Source organism: Gracilinanus agilis, chromosome 3, assembly GCF_016433145.1.
Source record: "Gracilinanus agilis isolate LMUSP501 chromosome 3, AgileGrace, whole genome shotgun sequence".
In the NCBI taxonomy this organism is placed as follows: domain Eukaryota; kingdom Metazoa; phylum Chordata; class Mammalia; order Didelphimorphia; family Didelphidae; genus Gracilinanus; species Gracilinanus agilis.
In genome coordinates this window covers 59,867,770-59,892,360 of record NC_058132.1, presented here as the reverse complement: position 1 = coordinate 59,892,360, position 24,591 = coordinate 59,867,770, and the positions used below count along the sequence as shown (strand labels likewise).

Below are 24,591 nucleotides of genomic sequence, written 5' to 3'. Positions count from 1 at the left end.
TGTCATGGGCTATTGATGCCTGCCTGGCAGCTGAGCACATGAAGCTGTCTGAGGGCAAGCATCGACTGTCCAGCTCTACTTGGGGCCCAGAGGATGGTTGCTGGGCTCATCTGGTGGATGGCCAAAGGCAGCCAAAAAACCACTAGGCCAGTCAGTTAAGGGCAGTTTGTCACCCTGGGAAAGCTAGTGAGTGTAATACAAGCTCATTCAGAGGAGCTTGATAAATGTTGATGGATACTAGATATGCAATCATGGGCAAATCATGCCATGTCTGGGTCTGTTTCATCATTAGTAAAGTGGGGATACTACCTGGGTGGGGAGAGTCAAGGGCTAACAACCTGTTTTTACCATCAGTCTCCCTCTTCCATTCCTTTGCTTCTGTTGTTTCCTGTGCCAAGAATGCCTACCCTCCCTTTGCTGGGCTTCTGAATTTATCTTCTTTTTTTAAACCCTCACCTTCTATCTTGGAGTCAATACTATGTATTGGTTCTAAGGCAGGAGAGTGGTAAGGGCTAGGCAGTGGGGGGTCAAGTGACTTGCCCAGGGTCACACAGCTGGGAAGTGTCTGAGGTCATATTTGAACCCAGGACTTCCCATCTGTAGGCCTGGCTCTCAATCCACTGAGCCACCCAGCTGTCCCCTTTAAAATCCAATTCAGATAGGTCTTACTCAATGATACATGTAAAACCCAGTGGAATTGTGTGTCGGCTAAGGGGGGGTTTGGGGAGAAGGAAAGAACATGAAACGTGTAACTATGGGAAAATATTCAAAATAAAAATATAATTAAAAAAATCCAATTCAGATGCTACTCCTTCAGGAAACTTTCTGATTCACCCTATATTCCTTCACTGCATTTCATGTAGTATTTTGCCCTTATATTACACAAAAGGTGTAGCCTTGTGTATGAATGGAAGGTCCCTGAGGGCAGGGGCTGCTTTTCCCTTTCTTTGGATTCCTAGTACTTAGTCTGACTCAGAGTAAGTACCTAATGAATGCTTGTTGACTGATCGAACTGTTTCTTTCAGATCCTCCAATGAGGATCTGAGCACAAGTCCTGCTCAGCCGTGGAGTCAAGCCTTTGCTTTGGTGAGATGGGACGACATCGTGGAGGGGAACCCTATAGGGCAGTGGAAATCATACGTTAAAAAAATGAGACTGGGAGCTCCACGAGGGCAGGGGCTCCAGCTTGGCTAACTGCTGCATCTTCATTGCCTGGGATCTTGCATGTGCTGGGTGTCTACCTAATAAGTAATCGCTGACTTAAACTGCCGTGAGCTCGGGGACTTACTGCAATGGCCAAGTTAAAGACTGTGAAATTTCTTTTTTGGGGTCAGAAAACCATGTGTTCTGCCTTGCCCAATTCCCACCCTTCCTGGAGTCAGACGAAGCCAGGGAAGTCCTTGGCTCGGCTTTCTCATCTCTAGACTCACAGAGAGTTGAGTGTAAACCTGGGCTTGAGTGTAAACCACACGAACCCTCGTCCACCACAGGAATGGGTTGCTCCCACTGCAGATTGTATTAAGAAACAGTCCAACATGAATTCAGGGCTACTTGGCACTCCTTTGAGCTTGGGTGAATCTCTACTGTTTCCCAGATCAGGAGCCCACCTTTCTCGGGATGGCACGTGGGTACTGTGAACCCCGTTAGCTAACAGGTCTATAGAGGGTGTAGTGCTCGGTCAAAGCAGTTTCATTAGACTCTGGAAAGGAAATCAGCATCTTCTGGGCAACCAGGGGTTGGTGGAGTTTCTCTGGGAAGGTAGGCTAAGCCCATTGGCCCAGCTAACCCAACCCAAGGTTCCTGGGCAATCTCAGGAGCACACTGGGGACTTACACAGAACAGGGGTCCGACATGTAACTAACGTGTTTATTCCAGTACCATTCACTAACTTGATTGTTCCATCGAAACATCTGCATTTGCCCCTGGGAGGGCCCGAGACACAGCAGCATCTGTGCTCCGATCCATCCGCTAAGGGCAGCCCCCTCGGCCAAGCCATTCTCTCCCGGCCAACAGTCTGGTCCTTAGAGCTGGGAGAGACACCAAATCTTCCCAGAGAAAGAAGCAGCCCATTACCTGCAGAGTCTCCGTGGGACAGGGAAAACCATGTCATGGGGTTCAGGTTTCACAGTGAATGATTCAGATCCTGGCCTCTGACACAGAATGGTCCAAGCTCCTAGGGCGCTTTCTCTTGGGCCCCTCTGCTATACTAAACTAGGGTTTGCTCCTTTTAGAGCAGTCGAGGACAATGCTGGTGGCACCGTCGGACCTTTGCTCTTTGGGGGCTGGTCCGAGAACACTGAATATCAGGATTAGTGACTATGTTTTGCTTGTCAGTCCCAGGTACTCCTTGCTTCCCTATTCCCACCCCACCTTCTAATTTCCAAATGGGTGAGAGGTTGGCATTGACCTAACTTCTTTTTCTCGTTCAAGGGCATATGTTAAAGAGTTGTAACCGTGGGGTGTAGAGGGATTCCTCTCTCCATCCCCATGCCCACCTGCCTGTCTTTATTGTCTGCCTGCCCACAAGTCCTGCTCAGCCCTGGAGTCAAGCCTTTGCTTTGGTGAGATGGGACGACATCGTGGAGGGGAACCCTATAGGGCAGTGGAAATCATATGTTAAAAAAATCAGGAAATGGGCATATAAAATCTTGCCCCTGGTATATTGCCTAGTCAATAAGTGTAAAGGTCCTCCTGCCAGGAGAAGGACCGAGTCCTTAAAAGATAGGAAACGTCAAAGTGTTACTTCATTGTCATTTAAAAAAAAAAACCCCGACAAAACAACCCCAACCCCACAAAATTGGTGTAAACAAACCAAGCAACAGGACAAATCTTCCCCAGTGGCAAACATAGCCAACGCTTAGCACCAGTCACCGATCTGCTTGCTCCCAGGCCTTGGGAGAGCCTGAAGAGAAGGAAGAGGTCATTGGCACATGGTGAAGACCCAACTCCAAATTTTGTGCATGTGATATGTATGAGAAGGTGGTGCCACTGTAGGGTGTACGGAGATGCCCAGGCAAAGGTGGCTCTCACAAAAGCTGTCTTTTGTAAGAACTGGGCCATTGCTTGTGTATGGGTGTTCTCCCCCTTCTCGTGGGGAGTGGAGGGCTGTGCCCATCAGCCCCCCCTGTAAAAACAAACAAAAAGTCGCTCTCTTTCTCTTTTTTTTTCCTTTGCAGTTTTTTAAAATCTTCAAGTCTGAAGAATTCATCAGTTTGAGTTGGGGCAGGTCCATTTTGGGGAAATGGTTCCTCAGGTCCCCTGGGCCACCTGCCCACTTCAGTATCCCAGAGGGGAAACTGAAGCCCAGGAGGACTGGCTGTCACATGATGCTAGCAGCCTTCAGAGGGAGAAGAGGAGGGCCATTCTTCTCCTCTTCACATTCTTCTTCCTGAAAGCACCCCTCTCCTTCTGGTCTTGGTCAAGCAGTACTGAGATCATTTTTTTCCTTGGTGGGAGAGGAAGAAACGGCTTTTGGTCTCAGACTGGAAAAAAAATCTAAATGAGCCCTTTTCAAGACTGTCACTGCTGTTCTTCATTCATTATTTGTCTTTAAAAATAGTTTTCATATGGTTTCCCCCAAAATATCTTTTTCCCATTCCCTTTTTTCTTTCTTTTCTTATTTTTTTCCATTGCTTAAATTTTCGGTGTTTCTGATGACTTCTCTCTCTGGAGTGGTTCCACCTGTTGCCACTGTCCTCAGAGCAGGTGGGTGACTCTGTGGTTGGACATCGGATGCTCAAAAACTGGGACTGGGGCACACAGGGGCAAAGGGGAGCAGGGCTGTGAGGAAGAGGAGAGTGAAAGTGGGGTGAAGGTCAAACTTCCACTGACTGGATCTGGTTCATTTGAGCTCGCATCACCTGAATACTGTTCAGAATTTTCTTTTGATGACCAGCTAGAGTGACGCCGACACGAAGAATGTCCCTTTGGGGGAGAAACATAAATATACATGTGTTGGATAAAGGAGCCAGAAAGGTAAATGTGACAGCCCACCTTTAGAAGGAAGTCTTTCTTCCTCCTTATTCTCTCTCTCCTTCTGTCTTCCCTCTGAGTGTAGCCTCATAAGCCTCTCCCTGCTCTGAAGTCATAACTCTTCTTCTCTGTACTTTTAAGCTGGCTATTAATCATGTCTGGAGATTGTGGGAATGAATGAAGAACACAATTCGCTCAAAGATAGAAAATGACCATGGCGAGACCCTGCCCCAGGTTCTGTTGGCTCATGGATGGCTATCAGTACCTGATGAGGTACTCCCTCTTTAGAAGGAATGTGTCAGTGAGAGGGAGAGGAATCAGAGCTTCTCAGAGTTGGAAGGGACCTTTAACCTGTACCTGAGCTAGGCTTGTCTCGACAAGATGCTCTGCAAGTGATTGAGCAGCCAAAGTGCAAAGCCCTCCAGTCTTCCGAGATAGCCCTTTTGCCTTGGAGAGCTCTCATTGTTAAAAATGAAAAATCTTTCTCTGCACTGCTTCTAATTTGCTCTCCAGGAGACCAAGTAAGACAAGTCTGCTCTGTCTTCTACATGACAGATCCAGAAGAGAGCTCTCAAACCTCTCCCAAGACTTCTCTCTTCAAGGCTAAACACTGTCAATTCTTTTTTTTTTTTTTAAACCCTTGTACTTCGGTGTATTGTCTCATAGGTGGAAGATTGGTAAGGGCGGGCAATGGGGGTCAAGTGACTTGCCCAGGGTCACACAGCTGGGAAGTGGCTGAGGCCAGGTTTGAACCTAGGACCTCCTGTCTCTAGGCCTGACTCTCACTCCACTGAGCTACCCAGCTGCCCCAACACTGTCAATTCTTATGGCTGATCTCGGTATTGTCTGATCTCCAGGGCCTTCACTAGTCAGGTCACTCATTTTTGGGGTCTTCTAATTTAAAGCTTTCTACTATAAAAGAAAGAGTGCTGGACTAGAAAGCAGGAGATAGCTAGATTTAAAATCCATTTCTGACACTAGCTATGTGACTATGGATGACTTCTCATCTGTAAAATGGAGATAATAATGTCAGTAGAGCATCCCTATAGCACAGTGGATATAGCACTGGGCTTGGAGTGGGGAAGGCTTGAGTTTCCAGCCTCAAACACTAGTTGTATGATCCTGAGTAAGTCGCCTTAACCTCTCTCAGCCTTAGTTTTCTCATCTGTAAAATGGGGATAATAATAGCATCTACCTACCTTTCAGGGTTGATGTGAGGATAAGATTAGAGTATGTTTGTAAGGCACTCTGCAAACTTTAAAGCATACATAGCATATATCATATAAATGCTAACTATTATGATTATGGTTGTTGCTAATGTCCCTCCTAAAATGAGAACAATTATAATAACTATCCACGTTTATTTCATGCTTTACAGTTTTCAAGCACTTTTATATACATGAACCTATTTGAGAAGGCAGTAGGGGCGCCATTGTCACCCAATACTTTTGTTATTATTTAATTCTTCCAGTGGTTATATGTCTGAGCTCCCCAACTAAGCTCCCTAAGGGCAAGGGACCATGCCTTATATTTTTTGTTCCCTCCTAGCTTGGGACACATGGTAGGTGTTTAATAACTCTATGCTGATTACGTTGTGATGATTGTTCAACAATGATTTCCCCTGGGCCCTATGACTTACTAACATTATACCTAGACTTTCAGGCCGAGTTGGGATTAGGGGTAGGCAAGGCAGGCAGCTTGCCTAGGGCACAACACCTGGAGAAGTGTGACAAGGGCCATTTTTTAATATGACTTTTTCTAATTCTTTTAATCTCAAGAAATTTTGTTCTCCATGGCTCAAGTGTATTGATTTTGCGATCTGTCAAACTGCATGGGTTACAGTGAGGACTCAAAGCCCCCAGTGGTCAGTCACGAACAATTTCCATTCCCTGCCTTGGATGTAGAAATGCCTTATTCTTACTTTGTGGTTGGATGGTTTGGATCCCTTCTAAGCTGCTTGGAATTTCTTCCCTCCAAAAAGCCCCCTAAGACCTGTCTCATACCTTTTCTTTCTCTGACCAAGGTTCCTCAGCCTTCCATGCATACCAGTTAATAAGCTGCTCCAGGGAGCTTTGAGATCTCACCTCTCCTTTTTGCTACAGATTGCTTTCCACACGAAAAGAGTTCAATGCCTCATCAGACACTCTCAGGTACACGTTAGCCACCAGGGCCTGCGGCCAGATCTCCTCACAGTCAATTTCCCTTTGTGATCTAAGCATGTTCTTAGCTCATTCCTGCAACCTGCAGACAGATGGGGACCAGCACATTCTCTCCCAAGAGATCTCCACTCTCTTAGATAACACGGAACAACTAGTCCCCAGATCCCTGTGGTTGAATCTGATGAAAAGAGCCAACAGAGGACCACAGAAACTCACATGCAAGGTAATGAAAGAAAGGAAGTCAGAGCTCTCCAATGCTAGTGCCCTCTGTCTCCAAACTGCCTCTTACCGATTTTATATCTATTCTGTATATTGTTTTTTTTTAAAACCTTTATCTTCTATCTTGGGATCAATACTGTGTATTGGTTCCAAGGCAGAAGAGTGGTAAGGGTAGGCAATGGAGGCTGAGTGACTTGCCCAAGGTCACACAACTTGGAAGTGCCCAAGACCATATTTGAGCCCGGCTCTCAACCCATTGAGCCACTTAGCTGCCCCACTTATTCTGTGTATTTGTATCGGTTGTCTCCCCCGAGAGAATGTAAGTTCTTTGAGGACAGAAACTGGTTTTCATTTTGTCATTGTATCCCTAGCTCCTGGCACACAGTAGGCACTTAAAATGCTCTTTGATTGATGGGAGCCTACCCTGAGCTACTAGACTCACCCAATCTGCTACCTATGAAATATCCCAATAATAACCTGGATGTGTGGCCTGTGAGAGTTTGGCATCCTGCATTTATTCCTCCAAAGCCAGGATTGGAAGTAGATGACCTACAGCAGGGAGGGCACGACTACATAGCTGTGCTTATCTAAGCCTACCCTGCCAGGAGGAGGAGTTAGAGCTGGGAGGAAGTTAGTAAGGAAAATGACTAGCCCTGTAGAGGAGCTGAAAGTAGCCCAGGAATGCCTGACACTTACTCCATCATCATTTGGGAGACCACATCGAAGGACGTGAAGCCAGCGTTGGCAAAGCTCTCCTTGTATTGGCCCATCTTGATGGCCTCCAGCCACTCGTCCACTGTGTTAAAGCTGGTGTAGTCAGGGACTGTTCGATCCAACAAGGGGAGGTTGATCCTAAGAGAGGGGCAGAAATGGTCAGAGAGACAGAGACAGAGAGATAGACAGAGAGAGAGAGAGAGAGAGAGAGAGAGAGAGAGAGAGAGAGAGAGAGAGAGTGTGTGTGTGTGTGTGTGTGTGTGGTTACAGGTCAGAAGAGGGTAGGGCTTAGTGGGGTCATTTGGTCACATAGAGAGACCTGGAGAAATACCTGAATGATGACTTAAGCTGAAAGGAAAAGTCCCTAAAAAAATTCCTAATATTTAGATCTGGAAAAAAAGAGAGGGAAGGAAGAGGAGGGCAAAAGACTTGGATCACTTTTCCAATGAGAAACTAGGAAGAAAGAAAGGAGGCAGTGGGCACAGCAGAAACAGCAATAGGTTTGAAGTCAGGCAGTCTGGGTTCTAATTCTATATTTTCTATATTCTATAATTGAACTGTCTGACCTTGGGCAGGGGGCTTACACTCTTTAGGCTATAGTTCCTTGCAGAGTCACTACCTAAGTCCCATTATCTGGTTCCCAGAGTTGTTACTAATGAGTGAAAAGAAAGGAAAGCTAGGTGAGGCAGTGCATAGAGGGTTGGCTTTGGAGATAGGAAGACCTGACTTTTTTTTTTTTTAAATCTTTACCTTCTCTCTTAGAACCAACACTATGTATTGGTTCCAAGGCAGAAGAGCATTAAGGGCTAGGCAATGGGAGTTAAAGTGACTTGCCCAGGGTCATATAACTATGACGTGTCTGAGGCTAGATTTGAACCCAGGACCTTAGAACATAGAATGTCAAAGCGGGGTAGGCTCTTAGAAAAAGGAAATTCAGAGATGGAAAGATTCTTCAGACAATGCCAAAACCAGGGGACGCTTTAGAATACAGAACGCCAGAGCTGGGAGAAATTCTAAAGATCTTCTGACCCAACCCCCTAATTTTACAGATGAGGAAATGGAAGCCCAGAAAGGGGGAATTTAATTAAAGTTCATCTAGTCCAGCCTCTTGTTTGAAGCTTGAACTGCCTCTCCTATATGCTCAATAAGTACCCATCCAACTTTGGACCTCAAATGCCAGGGAATACTCTACCTCTCTGTTCTCAGTTGGATAACTCTGGTTTTTAGCAAATTCTTCCTCCATATCAGAGGAGTTCTCCTTTATCTGGGGGTCTCTGATCTTTTTTTTTTTTTTTAAATATCTAGAAAATTGTATTACATATAGTTAGAGATCTCTCTCTTTCTCTATACTTGGATGTGTGTTCTATAACTGGATTCCTCTGCAATCCCCTGTATTTTATTTTATTCCTCTAAAAACATTATTCTAAGAAGGGATCCTTAGGTTTCATCAAGCTGTCAAAAGGGTCTGCAACACAAAAAAGGTGAAGAAGCCTTTGTGACACTGGGTGAAATGTGCCTGTGGGACACTGGGAGAGCCATACCCAGAGGAGAGGGGAGCCATGGCTTTGAGGCTATTGGGGTTTCGAATCATTTTGTCCAGCGTGTTCACAATCTGCCCAAACTTGGGTCGGTGGTTCCGGTCCTTTTGCCAGCAGTCCAGCATGAGCTGGTGTAGGGCATTGGGGCAGTCCATGGGAGGGGGCAGCCGATAGTCTTGTTCTATAGCATTGATTACCTGAAAGACAAAAAAAATAGTGAAGATGATGATGGTGATGACAATAATAATCCCTTATAACCTTGAGGCACTTTACAGTTCATAAAGCACTTCTCTTACAACAATCTTGTGAGGTAGAGCCTATAGGAATGTTATTTCCCCATTCTTTAGAAGGGGATACTGAGGACTGATGAGAGGAAGTAACTTGCCCAAGATCACAGTCCTTCCCTAGTGTGGATTTTAAAATTAATATTCAATATCTAAAGTATATTTATAGAGATTTATTAATATTTAACTAGAGAGCTAGAGAACACAGAGAACATTCCCCACTCAATTCACATGGAAGAGAGAGAGAGAGAGAGAGAGAGAGAGAGAGAGAGAGAGAGAGAGGAGTGTTACCCAAAATTTATATACAATCACGAAAAAGATGCACGTAAATAGAAAGGGAAAGGAATTGTGGGTAATACAGAAAGGAATCTTGGGCAATGCAGTTCCAGGGGTTCAAGATTTTCCAACTATACAATAGTATCAAAATAGCAGTAATAGAACGAACAGAAATAATCAGTAAACTGACAAGTATTTACTAAGCACCTACTATGTGTAGGCACCGGGGAAGCTTACAGTTTATTGGGACAGGGGATACGACATGTACACAGATAAATATCAATAATAATTGATTATTACCAGCCCCATTCTATCCTCTGGGATAAAATACAAACTTCTTGGTCTTGCATTTAAGGATTCTGTGACTGGCTTTCAACTTAAATTTCTATTCTTATTGCCCATTGTTCCTCTTCTTATAGATCAAATTTGGAAGGGACTACAAAAGTCTTCTTATTCTTCTCTCTCATTTTACAGATCTCTCTGTCTCTGTCTCTGTCTCTCCTAGTTCTGTGGCTTTGAGAAAAATCACTTCTTTCTCTGAAATAAGTTTTCCATTTGTAAAATAAGGAGGCTGGACTAGGATGGTGTCTTAAAGTTATTTCTGCTAAAAAATTCTATGTACTAAAGTCCTTTCAAATTTTAATTTCAATGTTCTAGGGATCCTATAAATGCTGACATTCAGTACTCTGGAGATGTCTCCTAGTTCTGAATTCTGTGTTCTAAAGGCCCTCCAAGCTCTGACATTCTGTGTTCTAAAGGCCTTTTTCACTCGAATAGTCTGTGTTCTAAGGCTCCTTCTATCTCTGATATTCTGTATTCTTTAAGATCGCCCCCAAATCTGATATTCTGTGTTCTAAGGTTCTCAGCTCTGTCATTCTGTGTTTTAGGGTATCTCCCAGTCCTGACATTGTTCTAAAGTCCTTTGCCACTCACTACCTGTGGGACATTGGGCAAATCAGGGCACAGGCTGTAGGACTCAATTTACTCCTCTGTAAAACAAGGTGTTTGGTCTAGATTGCCTTTAAGGTCTATTCTGGGCCTAGGCTTATGATTATAAGTTTCTTGAGGGCAAAGACCAAGCTTTATACTTCCTTTTACTTATTACAGCATAAAGAACAAAGCTGATGACATTGCAAGTTACTCACTAAATATCTGATCACTGAGTGATTGCTTGATAGGTTATTCCAAAATCTCACTCTTCTGGGCGCTGCCATTTAAGAGAAAAGAGCACTCATGTGAGCTCTATTAGGTAACTTGTGGGCAGATGTGGGGGGGGTGTCCCAGAAAGAGCCAACATCTGGGAGACACCTGTTAGGCTGGGGGCCAGGGCCAGGGGCTTTTAGTAGGCATCATCTACCACCCTGTGGAATCTGGACCAACCCTATGCCATCGGTCTTCGCCCTCCAAGGAATTACTGCAGTTAGAAAAAAATGTAGGCTCTTTCTGTCCAGTGTTTTGGCAGAAGATCCTACTTTTATTTCCAAGGTTCTCCTTCTGTTCCCTTGAAAACTTACATCCTGATTGGTCATGTCCCAGTAGGGTCTCTCCCCATAGGACATCACTTCCCACATGACTATTCCATAACTCCACACATCACTGGCAGATGTGAATTTCCTGTATTGGATGGCTTCTGGAGCTGTCCAGCGTATTGGGATCTTCCCACCCTGGAGAAAGAGAAAGAATGAATTACAGATGTGCCGATTTGAATCAGGAGAGACCTTAATCCAACCAAAAAATATGCCCCACTGGAATAGACCTGATATATGTGGTCAGCCTGTCTCTGTTTGGAAACCTCCAGCGACGGGGAACCTACTCTCTCCTGCTATCTCATTTCACTTCTGGGCAGCGCTCAGGTTAGGAAATTTTCCCTGAACTCAGGCCTAAATTAGCTTCTTTATAGTTTTCACTCATTACTCCTGAATCTGCCTCCTGGGTGAAGGAATTGAGGGGATTAGGACAGCCAAGTGGTTAATTGCAGGAATTGAGTGAACCATAGTGGCTCCATCTTGTGAATCAATTCTGAACCCAGCTTAATTCCCTTTCTATTTAATTATAAGCTTGGTCCAAATTCTGTCTTGTGAGAAAAAGTTTATTCCATTGTGGGAATTGGGAAGAAACTTTATTGCTATTTGAACCTAGTCCTGTGTGACTGGGAAACTGGACCACCTGTACCTTAACCAAGGACCCAAGTTATATTGACCGGAAACACAGTCAGAACCCGAGACTGATGTAAGGAGTTTCCTCATGCTTGTACATCTCAAGCAACCTTTATATCTTACCTGAAAAGTGGTCCCTTACTGATCAATCAGTTATTTCCGTGTTCCTTTGACTGTTTACAGATACTCGAGGAGGCACGGTGGTCTACCACTTTTCCTGAATTCAGGGACTTGTACGTTTGTTCTTCCCTTCCAAATTTGGAAAGTCCCATATCTTTCATCCAATTAGAAATCAGATTGCCTAATGTTATGTTGTTCCCTTTTAATTAATTGGTCTTCTTTGATTATTTTTAATGTATAAAAATCTGTTTCCCCTTGTGTTTGGGCTCCAGTCCTAAGCAGAAGAAGGGAGTTGGTCCCGTTTTGTTAGGCAATTGGCATGCACTGCTTAATAAATTGATATGCTCAGGAGATCAAATCTTTGTTTCCCCAATCATTTCATTTTTTGCTCATTACATGGGGCCAGGTAGGTCTCATATATCCTTCTTCCACATAACAGCCTTTCAAAAATCCCTTATTTTAGAAGCAATATTAAGTATCGGTTCCAAGGCACGAGCGGTAAGGGTTAGGCAAATTGAGTTAAGTAAACTGCCCAGGGTCACATAGCGAGGAAGTGTCTGAGATAAGAATTAAACTCAGGACCTTTCATCTCTAGGTCTGGCACTCTCTCCATTGAACCACCTAGCTGCCCTCATGAGTCTTTCAAATAATTGAAAACTAGACTCATGTCTTCCTTGAGTCTTCTCTTCTTCAGGGTAAACATCCCCAGTTTTTCCAAATGGTCCTCTTATTGCACACATCTTTTCCATCCTGTTTGACCTATTAGGGATGAGCTCCAGTTTGACAGATTGAGCAAGAGCCAGGAAAGAATATAGGAGCCTAAGGTGCTCCCTATAGACCTTCCTTGGACTCCTTAAAAAAATTCATTTCCCTTTTTACAGAGATCTTGTTTTTCTTAATTCAGGCCAAGTAGGCAGTAACTTTTTCTTCTTTTTTGTAGTCATGGGGCTCTCATTGAGCTCGCAGTATATTAAAACCTACAGATACATCTCCCCAACACTGCTATAGAATAGTTGATTTTTTATTAAAAACCAAAGTTTAGAACTTTAAATTTTTATCTCCATTACATTTCATCTTATTAGATTCAGCCCATTTTCCCTAGTCTCCTCAGAGCGTTTTTTAGATCTGAATTCTGATATTGTGCCTTGCATACTGTAGATGCTTAATAAATGTTTATTAGATTGAATTGAATCTATTGTATTGTTAACTTTGCTTCATTTTCAAATTCAATAAAACTGCTATTTATGTTTACATTCAGGTTATTGATAAAAATGTTGCAACTTTACAATGGAGGGTACTGGGTTTAGGTTCTAGACCTGGTGTTGTGAGGTCCCTTCAGGCTTTGATTTTCAATGTTATAAGGACATATTTGACTCAGATACTTTAGTTTCTTTGAATCCTCACATCAAGGATATGGTGTGTTCTAAAGTGTCTCCCATTATGGACATTTTCCATTAGGTCTATCCCAAGGTGGACATTCTATGCTTTGGGTCCCTTTTATTTTATTCTATTTTAACCCTTAACTTCTGTGTATTGGTTCCTAGGTGGAAGAGAGGTAAGAGTGGGCAATGGGGGGTCAGGTGACTTGCCCAGGGTCACACAGCTGGGAAGTGTCTGAGGCTGGATTTGAACCTAGGATCTCCCATCTCTAGGCCTGACTCTCAATCCACTGAGCTACCCAGCTGTCCCCTTTGGGTCCCTTTTAGTTCTAGGTTCTCTTATGGTCTAAGATCACTTCCAGTTCTAGCATTCTAGAGTCCCTTTATGACAGGGTCTAGGATTCTTCTACCTGTGCTGTAAGATTTTCAATTGCACTCAAAGGCTATGAAACTTAGAAAACTAGGGCATCTTTGGGTCACTGAGAGAGATTTACTGAGGGCCATCAATAGGACTCATGCATGTTTGCTGTCATTTGAGGCCAATCTTTCTTTTTGGGTCTTGGTTTCCAGGCTCTAAAATCAACACCAAAAGTAATAACAGCTGACTTTATCCTCCATCCTATGGGTTAGAGCAGTGATGGGCAAACTTTTTAAAGAGGGGCCAAAGGAAAGGAAATGCTCATCTGTCAATCTATTTCTAAGGCAACTCTTTCAAAGTTTCATTGTATTGTATCCTACTCATTGTATTCGTCAGATTAGGAATAATGTTGCCAGGCTGGATAGAACATTTCAGGGGGCCATAGTTTGCCCATCACTGGGTTAGAGGATCATCTGTCAGAAATCTACAGAGGGGCAGCCAAGTAGCTTTAGCCACTATACCAGGCCTGGAGTTGGGAGGTTCTGAGTTCAAATCTGGCCTTAGACACTTATTTCCTAACTATGTGACTCTGGGCAAATCACTTAACCTTTATTGCTTAGCCCTTGATGCTTTTCTCTCTTAGAGTCGATAATAAGACAGAAGGCAAGTTTAAAAAAAGGAAAAGAAATCTATAATGGCACATTCTCCTTAGATTTACAGAATATTGGAAACCTTGGTCCAGTGGGTTTTTCTTCCTGCCTCCCTGGTATCGCGGCCATAGCCTTTGCTAGCTTGCCCTTTCCTCCTCAAAGGACCGCCTTTTCTCTTTAAATTAATTACCAGGGCACTTGTGTAGGTGGGGTCAGAGGTGTCATCCTCCAGGAAGCGGGAGAGTCCAAAGTCGGACACTTTGCAGACCAAGTTGCTATTGACCAGAATATTCCGGGCAGCCAAGTCTCGATGGACATAGTTCATGTCTGCCAGGTACTTCATGCCCGCAGCGATGCCCCGAAGCATGCCCACCAGCTGGATCACTGTGAATTGCCCGTCATTTTGCTTTAGAAGAAACCAGAGATAAAAGCAGAATGAGAAAGATATTAATCATGGACAATTGCCCAAGATTCATAGAATCTCACTGTTAAAAGGGATTTCTGGGTATCTAAAGAGCCCTTAAAGGAACCTGGTTCAACCCATTCCTGAAGCAAGAATTCTCTCTACAGTATCCCTAATGATATCCACAGCCTCTGCTTAAAGACCTTCCCAGATGGGGAACTCATTACCATGTTCAACTATTGAAGGGATTAATTAGGATGTTTTTCTTCAAAGTGAATAAAAACCTATTTCCCTATGTATAAGTGGACAATTTTATACCTTTGAACTATGTTCCCTAGAATTCCTTTAGTATTTCCCCAAATTCCTTTTAATCTCTCCACCACATAGTGTGGCCACATTTAGTACATAGTTCTGTAACTCTGCCCTAGCTCTCTCTCTTTTTCCCGTGTGCACAGCTGGGAAAGCTGGCTTTTTACTCTAGCTTTTTAATTTTAGTTATTATTAATAAATCATATTAAATATAAGACTGGAGATATTGGATATTAATTTTAATTCTCACACCTATTCGCTCCCACCAGCCTAGCGTATGTACAATAACCTCATTACAGCTCTTTCTGCCCAGCTATCTCCACAGGCCTTTCTCCATCACATTCTGTAACAACACTTAAACACTGACGAGGGTTATTTACTTTGTTATATACGTGACATTTTCTGTTCTAAGGGCCTTCCCAATTCTGACATTCTGTGTTCTAAGGCCCCTCTCAGTTCTGAGCTCTGACATTCTCTAACCCCCAACATTTCTTTAGCACAGAAACAAAGGAGTTTAGCACCTAGTGGGTGAGAATAATTAGTCAAACTGGGTAGCTACCAGACCTGTGCATTGTTAATAATCTGTGAGCGACTATCTAATTAATTCCCCCTCTAGCTCAAATGAATTTATCTTAATTGCTGCTGGTATTATTTTCTCAGCATGATTACAAAGTTGGTTTGAAGGTAGTCTGATGCTGCTGGCTCTTGGTACCTGACTGGTACCTCTTGCCCTAAACATTTTTGTACTGCTTGCCCAGGGGCCAAAATAGCTAGTTAGGCCTCTGTCCCTTGAGGCCCTGCTGTGAGCTCTCTTTACCAGGAAGACGAGTGTCCTCAATGTCCTTCAGACCTCCCATATGGACCCACTGTTTTCCTCATCTTTCCCTTAGGTTGGAATATTTTCCTTGTTCCTGTTCACTTAGTTTAGTCCCAGCTATCCCTTTAAGGCCCAAATCAAGTTCTACCTCCTTGAAGAAGATTTCTTTGCTTTCATCCAAAGGTATCTCTCCCTTGAAATCTTTGGTGACAGTTTCACCAAAATGGCATTTAATTTACACTGTCATAATTAGTGGCTATTACTTACCTTTTTTATATATGTGACATTCGGTGTTCTAAGGCCCCTCCCAGCTCTAATATTTTATGTTCTATAGCCTTTTCCAGCTCTGAACATTCTACATTCTAAGTTTGCTTCCAGCTCCGACATTCTGTGTTCTAAGGTCCCTCTCAGTTCTGACACTCTGTGTCTTAAGATACCTTCCAGTTCTGATATTCTCTATTCTCAGGACACTTTTCGATCTGACACTCTATGTTGAAAGAACCCTCCCAGTTCTGATATTCCATGTTCCAAGGTCTCTTCTTGCTCTAAAGTCCCATGAGCTAGTATTCTACAAACTAAGGTCCCTTCTGGTAGAATGGGAAGGGGTTTCAGCTGTGAGTCTGAAAGGAAGAGGGCTCAGAGCTGCCTTTAGTTGTGAATAATACCTTCACACCCACTTCCCCCGATGCCCTGATACCATAAATTAGTGACATAGACAGGAAGTCAGAGCCCCTGAATATTTTAATGAGAGTGTGGTCATTGGCTATATTCAGAAATAAAGAGGAAGATATTAGTGTGAAAAAATGAGGAGAGAAAGGGATTTGACAATGACCTGGTGGTAGCAAACCTGAGAGAAAATGAGTCAGTATATATTTATGGGGGTCCTTCAAGAGTGGATTCCTGGCAGTTTTAGGAATGATTCTGGACATGGAAGCCCAGAGGATTGGGTATGCCCCTAGGGAGAGCTTGGATCTATGGGAATAGAAGAAGACTGAGTATTAAAATATTGCTTGACATCTCTCTGATGGGAATTAGCGATTCTTGGTTTTAGGGTCTCCCCACAAAGTGATTTTGGCCTCTGGAATGATGATAAACCCCTTTAGAAGTGGGATATCTTAATGGCAAAGTTTTGAACTCCATATGATAAAACAAATACTCAGGCTGTGAATTAGTACCATGATTTTGAATGGGTTCAGGCATTGTTTTGACATCGTTTGTTCTGTCAATGATTTTTGTTTGTTCTTGCCATCACTGACCCCCTTTCTACTTTCTGTTCCCCTTCTCTCCTCTTTTCTCCCTTCCTTTCTTTTCTTGATCTGCTCTACTTTCTCTTACCCGGAGAAAGGAATCCAGAGAACCATTCTCCATGAACTCAGTGATGATCATGACTGGTGTGCTCTTGGTGACCACGCCCTCCAGGTGAATGACATTGGGGTGGTCAAACTGGCCCATGATGCTGGCCTCGCTCAAGAAGTCCCGGCGCTGCTTTTCTGTGTAGCCTGACTTGAGGGTCTTGATGGCCACAAAGATTTCTCTTTTGCCTGGCAGCTTTAGGTGGCCACTGCAGACTTCGCCAAATTCCCCTGGAATGGGCAGACAAAAAAAGGGACAGTGGATCACTCACAAGATGGCAGTTCTGCCATGGTCTCCTCTTCCATGTCATTTCCATTCACAGGGTTCTACAGAGATTGTTGCTTTTTCCTTCCCAAAGCCTAGCCCATCTTCTCAGATAATGGATCCTAACCATGTTCTCTGACTCTCTTTTTTTTAATTTGAAAATTTTCATTTAATTAATTAATTAAGGCTATTTTCCCATGGTTCCATGATTCATTTTCTTTTCCTCCCCTCCTTCCACCCCTTTCCCCTAGCCAACGAGCAATTCCACTGGACTTTACATGTGTCTGACTTTTTTAAACCCTTGTTTTCTATCTTACAATCAATACTGTGTACTGATTCCAAGACAGAAGAGCACTAAGGGGTTGGTAATGGGGGCTAAGTGAGTTGCCCAGGATCACACAGCTAGGAAGTATCTGAGACCATATTTGAACCCAGGATCTCTCATCTCTATCCACTGTGCCACCTAGTTGCCCCCTACCATGTTCTTTCTTCCATCTATAGTAACTGGACCTCTAGAGAAGAAGAATCAAAAGTGGTGTGACAAACTGATTCGTCATTGAGTTGACTTTGGCTACCACAAGAAATAAGTAAATGACTTCTCCCCCTCATCCCAAGACCTACACATGTGCAATGGATTCTCCCCAGCAATTGAGGGGGACCTCAGATGGCTGCCCACCTACCTGCTCCAATCACCTGCTCAATTTTGACACAAGAGATGTCAATTTCCTTGGCAAACTCTCGGACGGCTTCGTTGGGGTCTTCATAGGTGAAGGGGTCAATGTAGATTTTCATGCCTGGAGTCACTGGGAGAGGGGGATGAGATCAGAGCTCAGGCACACCAAACTGTGGGCACTGACAGAGAGACAGACAGCTGGGAAGGGGCACTCAGCTACAGACGCTCTTAGACAAGGTAAAGCCATTCCTGAGTGCCCACCCAAAGGAGGCCTATTCAAATCATCCAGGAGAAAGGAATATCCCAGAGCAAGATAGTGAGTGGGGTGATGAGGAAGTGGGGAGTCAAGAAGGAAGAGGGAGACTTGAGGAGAAAGGATCAACATATAGTAAAGTTAGTTTATGAGGATTTAGAGGTCATCTAACTCACCTCCTCATTTTATTGATAAGGAAACCACAGGCCAGAGGGGTTAACCTAGCTAATAAATGTTGGAGCCGGAAAACCCAGGTTTTTCTGAATTTCCAAGTCCTGGGCTCTTGCTGTGATCTCATATTGCCCCTTGTGCTTGTGAAAATGGCTGTTCTCAGAATTCTCCCCATCCTTTGAGGCCCAGCTTGAGTCCCATCTCTTCCATGATATCTTCTCTGATCTCCCTATTCAAAGGACTATCTCTTGCCTCTGTGTTCTGACCGCATTTATTGTCTATACAGTTACTTCTCGCATATTGCCTTGTCTTAAGTAGTAGCTATGTCTATATTTTATCCCTCGTGGATTCTAAGCTTTCAGAGTGCAGGGGCTGTGCATATTCATTCCAATGATAAGCTACATCCCTAAAAACAAGATGGCTTTGGAAAATACATTGCCACTCAAATTACAACCAATGAGGAAAGTATCATATCAACTGTGAAAGTTACTTCCCAAAATCCTTCACTTCAAAAGAAGAAGTTTCCTTCTTCATCCCTAGTCATGTCTTTCCTCTGCATCAAAATCTTCAATGGTTTCTCAGTGGCCACTGAGGCCCCTTCCCATTCAAGATCTGTGATCCGTGTTCAGATTCCTGGGGCCCGATTGGTATCCAATGCCCTCCACCATTGGGCATCAACCTATCTTGTCTGTTTTATCTCAGATTGGGGTCATAGATTTAGAGCTGGGAGGGATCTTACTGGTTGTCTAGCGCCATCTTAGAGAGGGGAAGTGACTTGTCTGTAGTGAGTAACACAGGTAATAAGGATTTGAATGTAGGACCTTTGATTCCAAGTACCTTCTGCTGTACCATATGGACAACCTGTGAATCCCTCTTCAAGCCCTCTATATGCTTTAGTTAAACTGGATAATGCTCTCCACTCCTCTGGCCCCCGCACCCCCATCTTCTGCTTCTCTTGCCTTGGTGCCTCTGTGGATTTATCTGCCTAAAATAACAATTACAATGGACATTTACCTAGTGTTTGAATGTTTACAAATTGATTCTTCACCAGGACTCTGTGAGGGAAGTATGGTTGAACAGTTGTTTCAGTTATGTCTGACTCTTGGTGGCCCATTTGGGGTTTTCTGGGCAAAGACACAGGAGTCGTTTGCCACTTCCTTCCAGCTCATTTGACAACTGAGGAAACTGAGGCCAACAAGGTTAAGTGATTTGTCCAGCATAACACAGGCCAGATTTGAACTCGGCAAATGTCTTCCTTCTTGACTCCAGGGGTCTGCCTGACTCCTGACTTCCTGACCTAGTTGCCCATGAGGGAAGTACTACAGTACTAACTGATCTCTTTTACAATGGGGAAATGGAGGGTTACAGTGCTCCAGTGACTTGCCCAGGGTCACAAAGCTAGTGTCTAAAGCAGGATTTGAATTCAGATCTTCCTGACTCCAGGCCTAGCACTACTATCCACTGTACCACCTAGCTGCTTCCGATTTGGGGCAAGTAGCAGAGTCAGGATTCAAATCCAGATTCTTGATGACAGACTTCAGAGCTGGAAAGGACCTTTAGAGATCATCTTATTTAAGTCTTTCATTTTACAAGCAGAAAACAGATACTGAGAAGGAAAATAAGTTGCCCAGGATCAGATCATTTATAAGTAGTAGCCAGGGTTTGGACCTAGGACTTTGCCCTTTGAGAACCATAAAGTGCTCCAAGAAATGGGAACCAGTATCAGGCTATTGTTCTCTGGAGATCCCTGAGGTTTAGCTGGTCAGTAAGTCAGCTCACTCTCATTGCACAGTTTGGCTGTAAAAGACAGAGATTGTTCTTAGAACCTGGCCCTTGGATCTGGGGCTGACTGCATTAATGGTCAGGAAGCGAGTGGAGATTCCCCCTGGGATAGTCAGTCAGCCTGGTTTCTCCCTTTCTGAATTAGTCCTAGCCAGGCACTGGTGTCAGCTCCCTGGAAAAAAAATTTCCCTTTCTTCTCTAGGATTTTAGCTTTAGAAGATTTGCAGACTCCTCTCCTTGCAAAGGCCTGCGGCTTACCTGCTCCTATGCAGCTCCGAGGCTTTGATCTTCCCTCCCTGCAGAAGAGGGGGGAAATCTCTGCTGCTTTAATTGCCAGCCGGGGCTAGGAGCTTGGTGGGTCAGATCTTGGTGCTAACGAGGCCCACTTTCGAAACTCAATCCCCACAAGGGCTAGTTAGAGCTACACAAGGAGAAATTCTCTTCCTCGGTTGCATGCCTTGCACCTGCCTTTCTGAGACCCTAGTCATCAATCCACTTGAAAACTGGCTATGGGTTGTAATGTGGACTGGGTGTGGGAGTGGGGACGGCTCAGAGCTAAGCCATCACCACCACTGGGAAGATGACTTGATGTGGGAACCTCATTTTCATAGATCATCAGGTCCCAGTGAACCAGCCTGCTTAGAATATTGGAGCCACTCTGCTAACCTGAAGGGCTTCTAGACGATGAAGGATTCTGGATTCTAGTTCTTCCCCTGACTTTAGCTGTGTGAGATAATATTTGTAAAGCACTCTGCAAACCTTAAGGGGCCATATATGTATTAGCTATGAAGAAGAAGATGATGATGATGTCACTTTCCCTCTGGATATAAATTAGTTTCTCTGAAAAATGAGGGCTAGATGAATTATAGGGTCCATTCCAGTGCCGCCACTGCATGCTCTGAGGCTTCTCCCAATTCTGGCATTCTATGTTCTCTATTTCCTTGGCAATTTATGTTCTAGGCTTCCTCCTGGCTCTGATATCTATGTTCTAGGCTTCCTCCTGGCTCTGATACTCTATGTTCTAGGCTTCCTCCTGGCTCTGACATTTTGTTTTATTCTTCCTCCTGGCTCTGATACTCTATGTTCTAGGCTTTCTCCTGGCTCTGACATTTTGTTTTACTCTTCCTCCTGGCTCTGATATTCTATGTTCTAGGCTTCCTCCTGGCTCTGGCATTTTGTTTTACTCTTCCTTCTAGCTCTAATATTCTATGTTCTAAGCTTCAGTCCAGTTCTGTTGTTCTATGTTCTAACATTCATTCCAACTTGGCTGTTCTATGTTTTAACAATCTATGTTCTAAGATCCCTCCGAACTCTAACATTCTATATGCTTTTTTCTTTTGAGACTGGGTGTCCCTCTCTTGCTCAAGTTGGAAGTATAGCAGCCACTCACAGGCTTGATCCTAGTGTTGACTGACAATCTTTGCCCTGCTCCATTTCTGACCTGGGACAGTTTGACTCTCCCTTGACATATTCTGTTGGCCTCTTGATCCTGGAGGCTCACCATATTGGTGCTAGACAGTGGGGATACTCGATTGACTTTATTTTTAAATTTTTGTTTATTTTTTATTTTATCTGATTTTATTTATTATGAACTGCTAGCCTCGGCCTCCCTAGTAGCAGGGATTACAGATGTGTGCCATCACCATGCCTGGATGCCATTCTATATTCTAAGGTCCTTTATAGCATTGATTTTATGTTCTGAAGTTCTTTCTAGCTCTTTCCATGTTCTAACACGCCCTGTTCCATAATACCTTCCAGATCTTATTGTCTATGACTCCATGCCTTTTGTCCTCCAAAACCAAAGGTCTAATTCTATAAATTTTTCTGATTTGGGAACTCCTTCAGAAAATGCAAGGGTGCACGTGTCCTATCTTGGTTATCCAAGGCCAATGCTACTGGATGACCGTGTGGAACCATTGTCTCATCTTCCTTGATAGAATGGGAGATACAGTCATGGAATGTGGCAAGCCTTGGATCAGGGATCTGGTGGTGCTCATTGCTTCTCATCTGGCAACTGGAATTGCCTTCAAATATGAGAATAGAGAGAACCAGTACATAGAGTAATGGCGCTCTCCGTGACAATGAACACCAGCCCACCTCCAGCCTCTCCTCACTCCAATCTATCTCCCACACGACAGACATATTGATGGTCTTCACACAAATGTTCCCCACCATGTTTTTCTCCTGCTCTAAACTTTGAGGAGCTCAGTATTACCTCTAGGACAAAAGACAAATTTCTTAGCCTGCCCTTCAAGGCTCTCCACGTTCTAGCTCTGACTTGCCTAGTCAGCTTTTCTTCCCAGTTGGGGAGAGGAATAAGCATTTATTAAGCATCTGCTCGGTGCTGGACACTGTGCTAAACACTTTACAGATATTATTCCATTAGATTCCACTTTAGGATTTCCTGTTGTGTATTGTGTTGCTGTGCAGCCATTTCAATTGTGACTGATTCTTTGTGACCTCATTTGTGAGTGTGTGTGTGTGTTTTGTTGTTGTTGACAAAGATACTGAAGTGGTTTGCCATTTCCTTCCCCAGCTTATATTATAGACGAGGAAACTAAGGCAAATAGGGTTAAATGACTTAGTAGGGTCACATACCTAGTAAGTATCTGAGGCCAAATTTGAACTCAGGTCTTCTTGGCTACAGCTCCAGTGTTCTATCCACTGTGCCACCAAGCTTCCCTGGAGACTGTGGAAGCGAATCTGACCTCCAGTTGCTGCCTGAACTCAACAATTCTATCTCTTACCTCCAAGCATTTGCATGCTTCAAGCTTTAAACAGACTTCTTGTTGCCTTCTCCATGAATTCTTTCCTGATCCCCTCAATTCCACTATTTCTTTTTTTTTTTAACCCTTAACTTCTGTGTATTTGGCTCCTAGGTGGAAGAGTGGTAAGAGTGGACAATGGGGGTCAAGTGACTTGCCCAGGGTCACACAGCTGGGAAGTGTCTGAGGCCGGATTTGAACCTAGGACCTCCTGTCTCTAGGCCTGGCTCTCAATCCACTGGGCTACCCAGCTGCCCCAGACCAGTTCTTTTTCATTTGGTCAGAACAGAAGAGTTACGTGGTTAACTGGTTGCCAGGCCCCCTCTGAAGAGAGAGAGGCTCATAGTTCTGGAATGGGGACCATTGCCCATCTGCAAAGGAGGGGAATGTAGGCAGTGCAGTTTTCCTTTATAGTCCAGGGCAAGATTGGAGCTGGAGGGGTCAAGAGCAAGGAAGTCACTCACACTAGAAAGGCTGGGTTGTCCTTGGGTTTTGGGCCTGAACCACAGGAAAAGGGAGGGAGGGAGGGAGAATGAGAATCTGGAAGCCTTTCCTCTGCTTCCCTTCCTGACCTTGCATTATCCTCCCTCAATTTCCCTTTTCCTGTTCAATCTCTCCATCCCTCCTTCCCTCCCCGATCTTAGGGGTGCCTCATATTCTTATCTCGACTCCCCTCTTCTGCTCACCTTCTTGGGCTCCTTCACTAATTCCCTTCTCTTTCCTCCTCTCTTCGGATCATTTGTCTTCCTATCTCCAGAGCCCTCAGCTGTTCACTTGGGGTCTGTGACTCCTCAACCACTTCCCAAGCTCTTACCCATTTATCTCATGTGTTCTTTCCTCAGTTCCCTTCCCTGCATACCATTCCTTGCTCAGGTCTGACTCTTTCCGGCCTCCTCCCCACTTCCCTTCTGGGCTTCTTTCCCTTCAGGTTTCCTCGGCCCCCAAATTCTGTATCTCTCCTAAGTCCAGCACTTTGCCCCTCTGTTGAGTTTCCAGCCAGCCTCCCTGGACTCTCTCTAAGCCCTCTCTAACCTCTCCTCTGCTCCCCTCTTTGCTCCATCTCTAACCTCTAGTGTCCCCCCCCCCACTGTCCTCTCTATCAGCTCTGCAGGCTGTGCCCCCATTAGCTCTCATTTCCCTTCTGGACCTCTGTCACCTGCCTATCCCCTCATCCCCCACTCCAGGCTATTCCACTGGTCAACATCCCATCCTATCTCTGACCTGCAGATGCCAACCTCAGCCCTTCTCTACTAGTCAACCATCGCTCTTCCCTCTTGGCTTCTCTTTAACTCCCAGTCTCCATCCTTGCTCACCTTCTTTCCTGCTTTTCATCTCCTTTCCCGCCCCATCTTCATGCCTCCCCACCTCCACCTCCTGGAAGGCCTCTCAGTGAGGTCATCCCCCTTGGAGGCCCCAGATGGGGCTGCTAGATACATACTGTGGCCACTGGTGTAATGCTGCAGTTTGTCGGTGTACTCGGAGTCGGCACGCTCAAACCCCCGTCTTCTGGAACAAAAACCATGAGATGAAGTAACCCAAGAAAGCAGGGAGGAGTCTGGGAACCTCAGCTTAGGGGTGGGTAGAGTCTCCCAGGGCCCCTTTCTCAGGCTCCAATCCCCTCCCTCTCCCACCGCAGCCACCCTTCCCTCTAGGTCTTCCATCTCCAGGAATGAGCTTCTTTGCCCCTTCTCCCAAAAGCCCTCCCCTCCAACCTCTTTTCTCCTTTCCCCTCCCCTCTCTGGTTCCCAGCTTCCACCCCCATCTTTCCTCTGGCGATCCCATCTTCTCCTCCTAAATCCAAGGAACCACCCTCTTTTATCATGTCGAGGAACCTCTTTTATCAACTCTAATCCCACCATGGCTTTCCTGTTTGTCTATCCTATAAGCTTCTCTCTCTCTCTCTCTCTCTCTCTCTCTCTCTCTCTCTCTCTCTCTCTCTCTCTCTCTCTCTCTCTCTCTCTCTCTCTCTCTCTCTC

General features: G+C 44.5%; 1 protein-coding gene across 1 annotated transcript in view; it reads right to left on the bottom strand.

Annotated features, from left to right (window-relative positions):
* Positions 1 to 2,685: 2,685 nt before the first annotated feature.
* EPHB2 (EPH receptor B2) overlaps positions 2,686 to 24,591 on the bottom strand; it is a 218,888-nt gene continuing 196,982 nt past the window's right edge. The window contains exons 9-16 of the mRNA XM_044671322.1: positions 24,054 to 24,118; positions 17,652 to 17,774; positions 16,690 to 16,937; positions 14,016 to 14,231; positions 10,677 to 10,826; positions 8,606 to 8,799; positions 7,047 to 7,202; positions 2,686 to 3,924 (exon numbers count right to left, since the gene is read on the bottom strand). Of these exons, the coding sequence (XP_044527257.1) occupies positions 3,816 to 3,924; positions 7,047 to 7,202; positions 8,606 to 8,799; positions 10,677 to 10,826; positions 14,016 to 14,231; positions 16,690 to 16,937; positions 17,652 to 17,774; positions 24,054 to 24,118 (1,261 nt within the window). The 3' untranslated portion in view covers positions 2,686 to 3,815. The remainder of the gene's footprint in view (positions 3,925 to 7,046; positions 7,203 to 8,605; positions 8,800 to 10,676; positions 10,827 to 14,015; positions 14,232 to 16,689; positions 16,938 to 17,651; positions 17,775 to 24,053; positions 24,119 to 24,591) is intronic.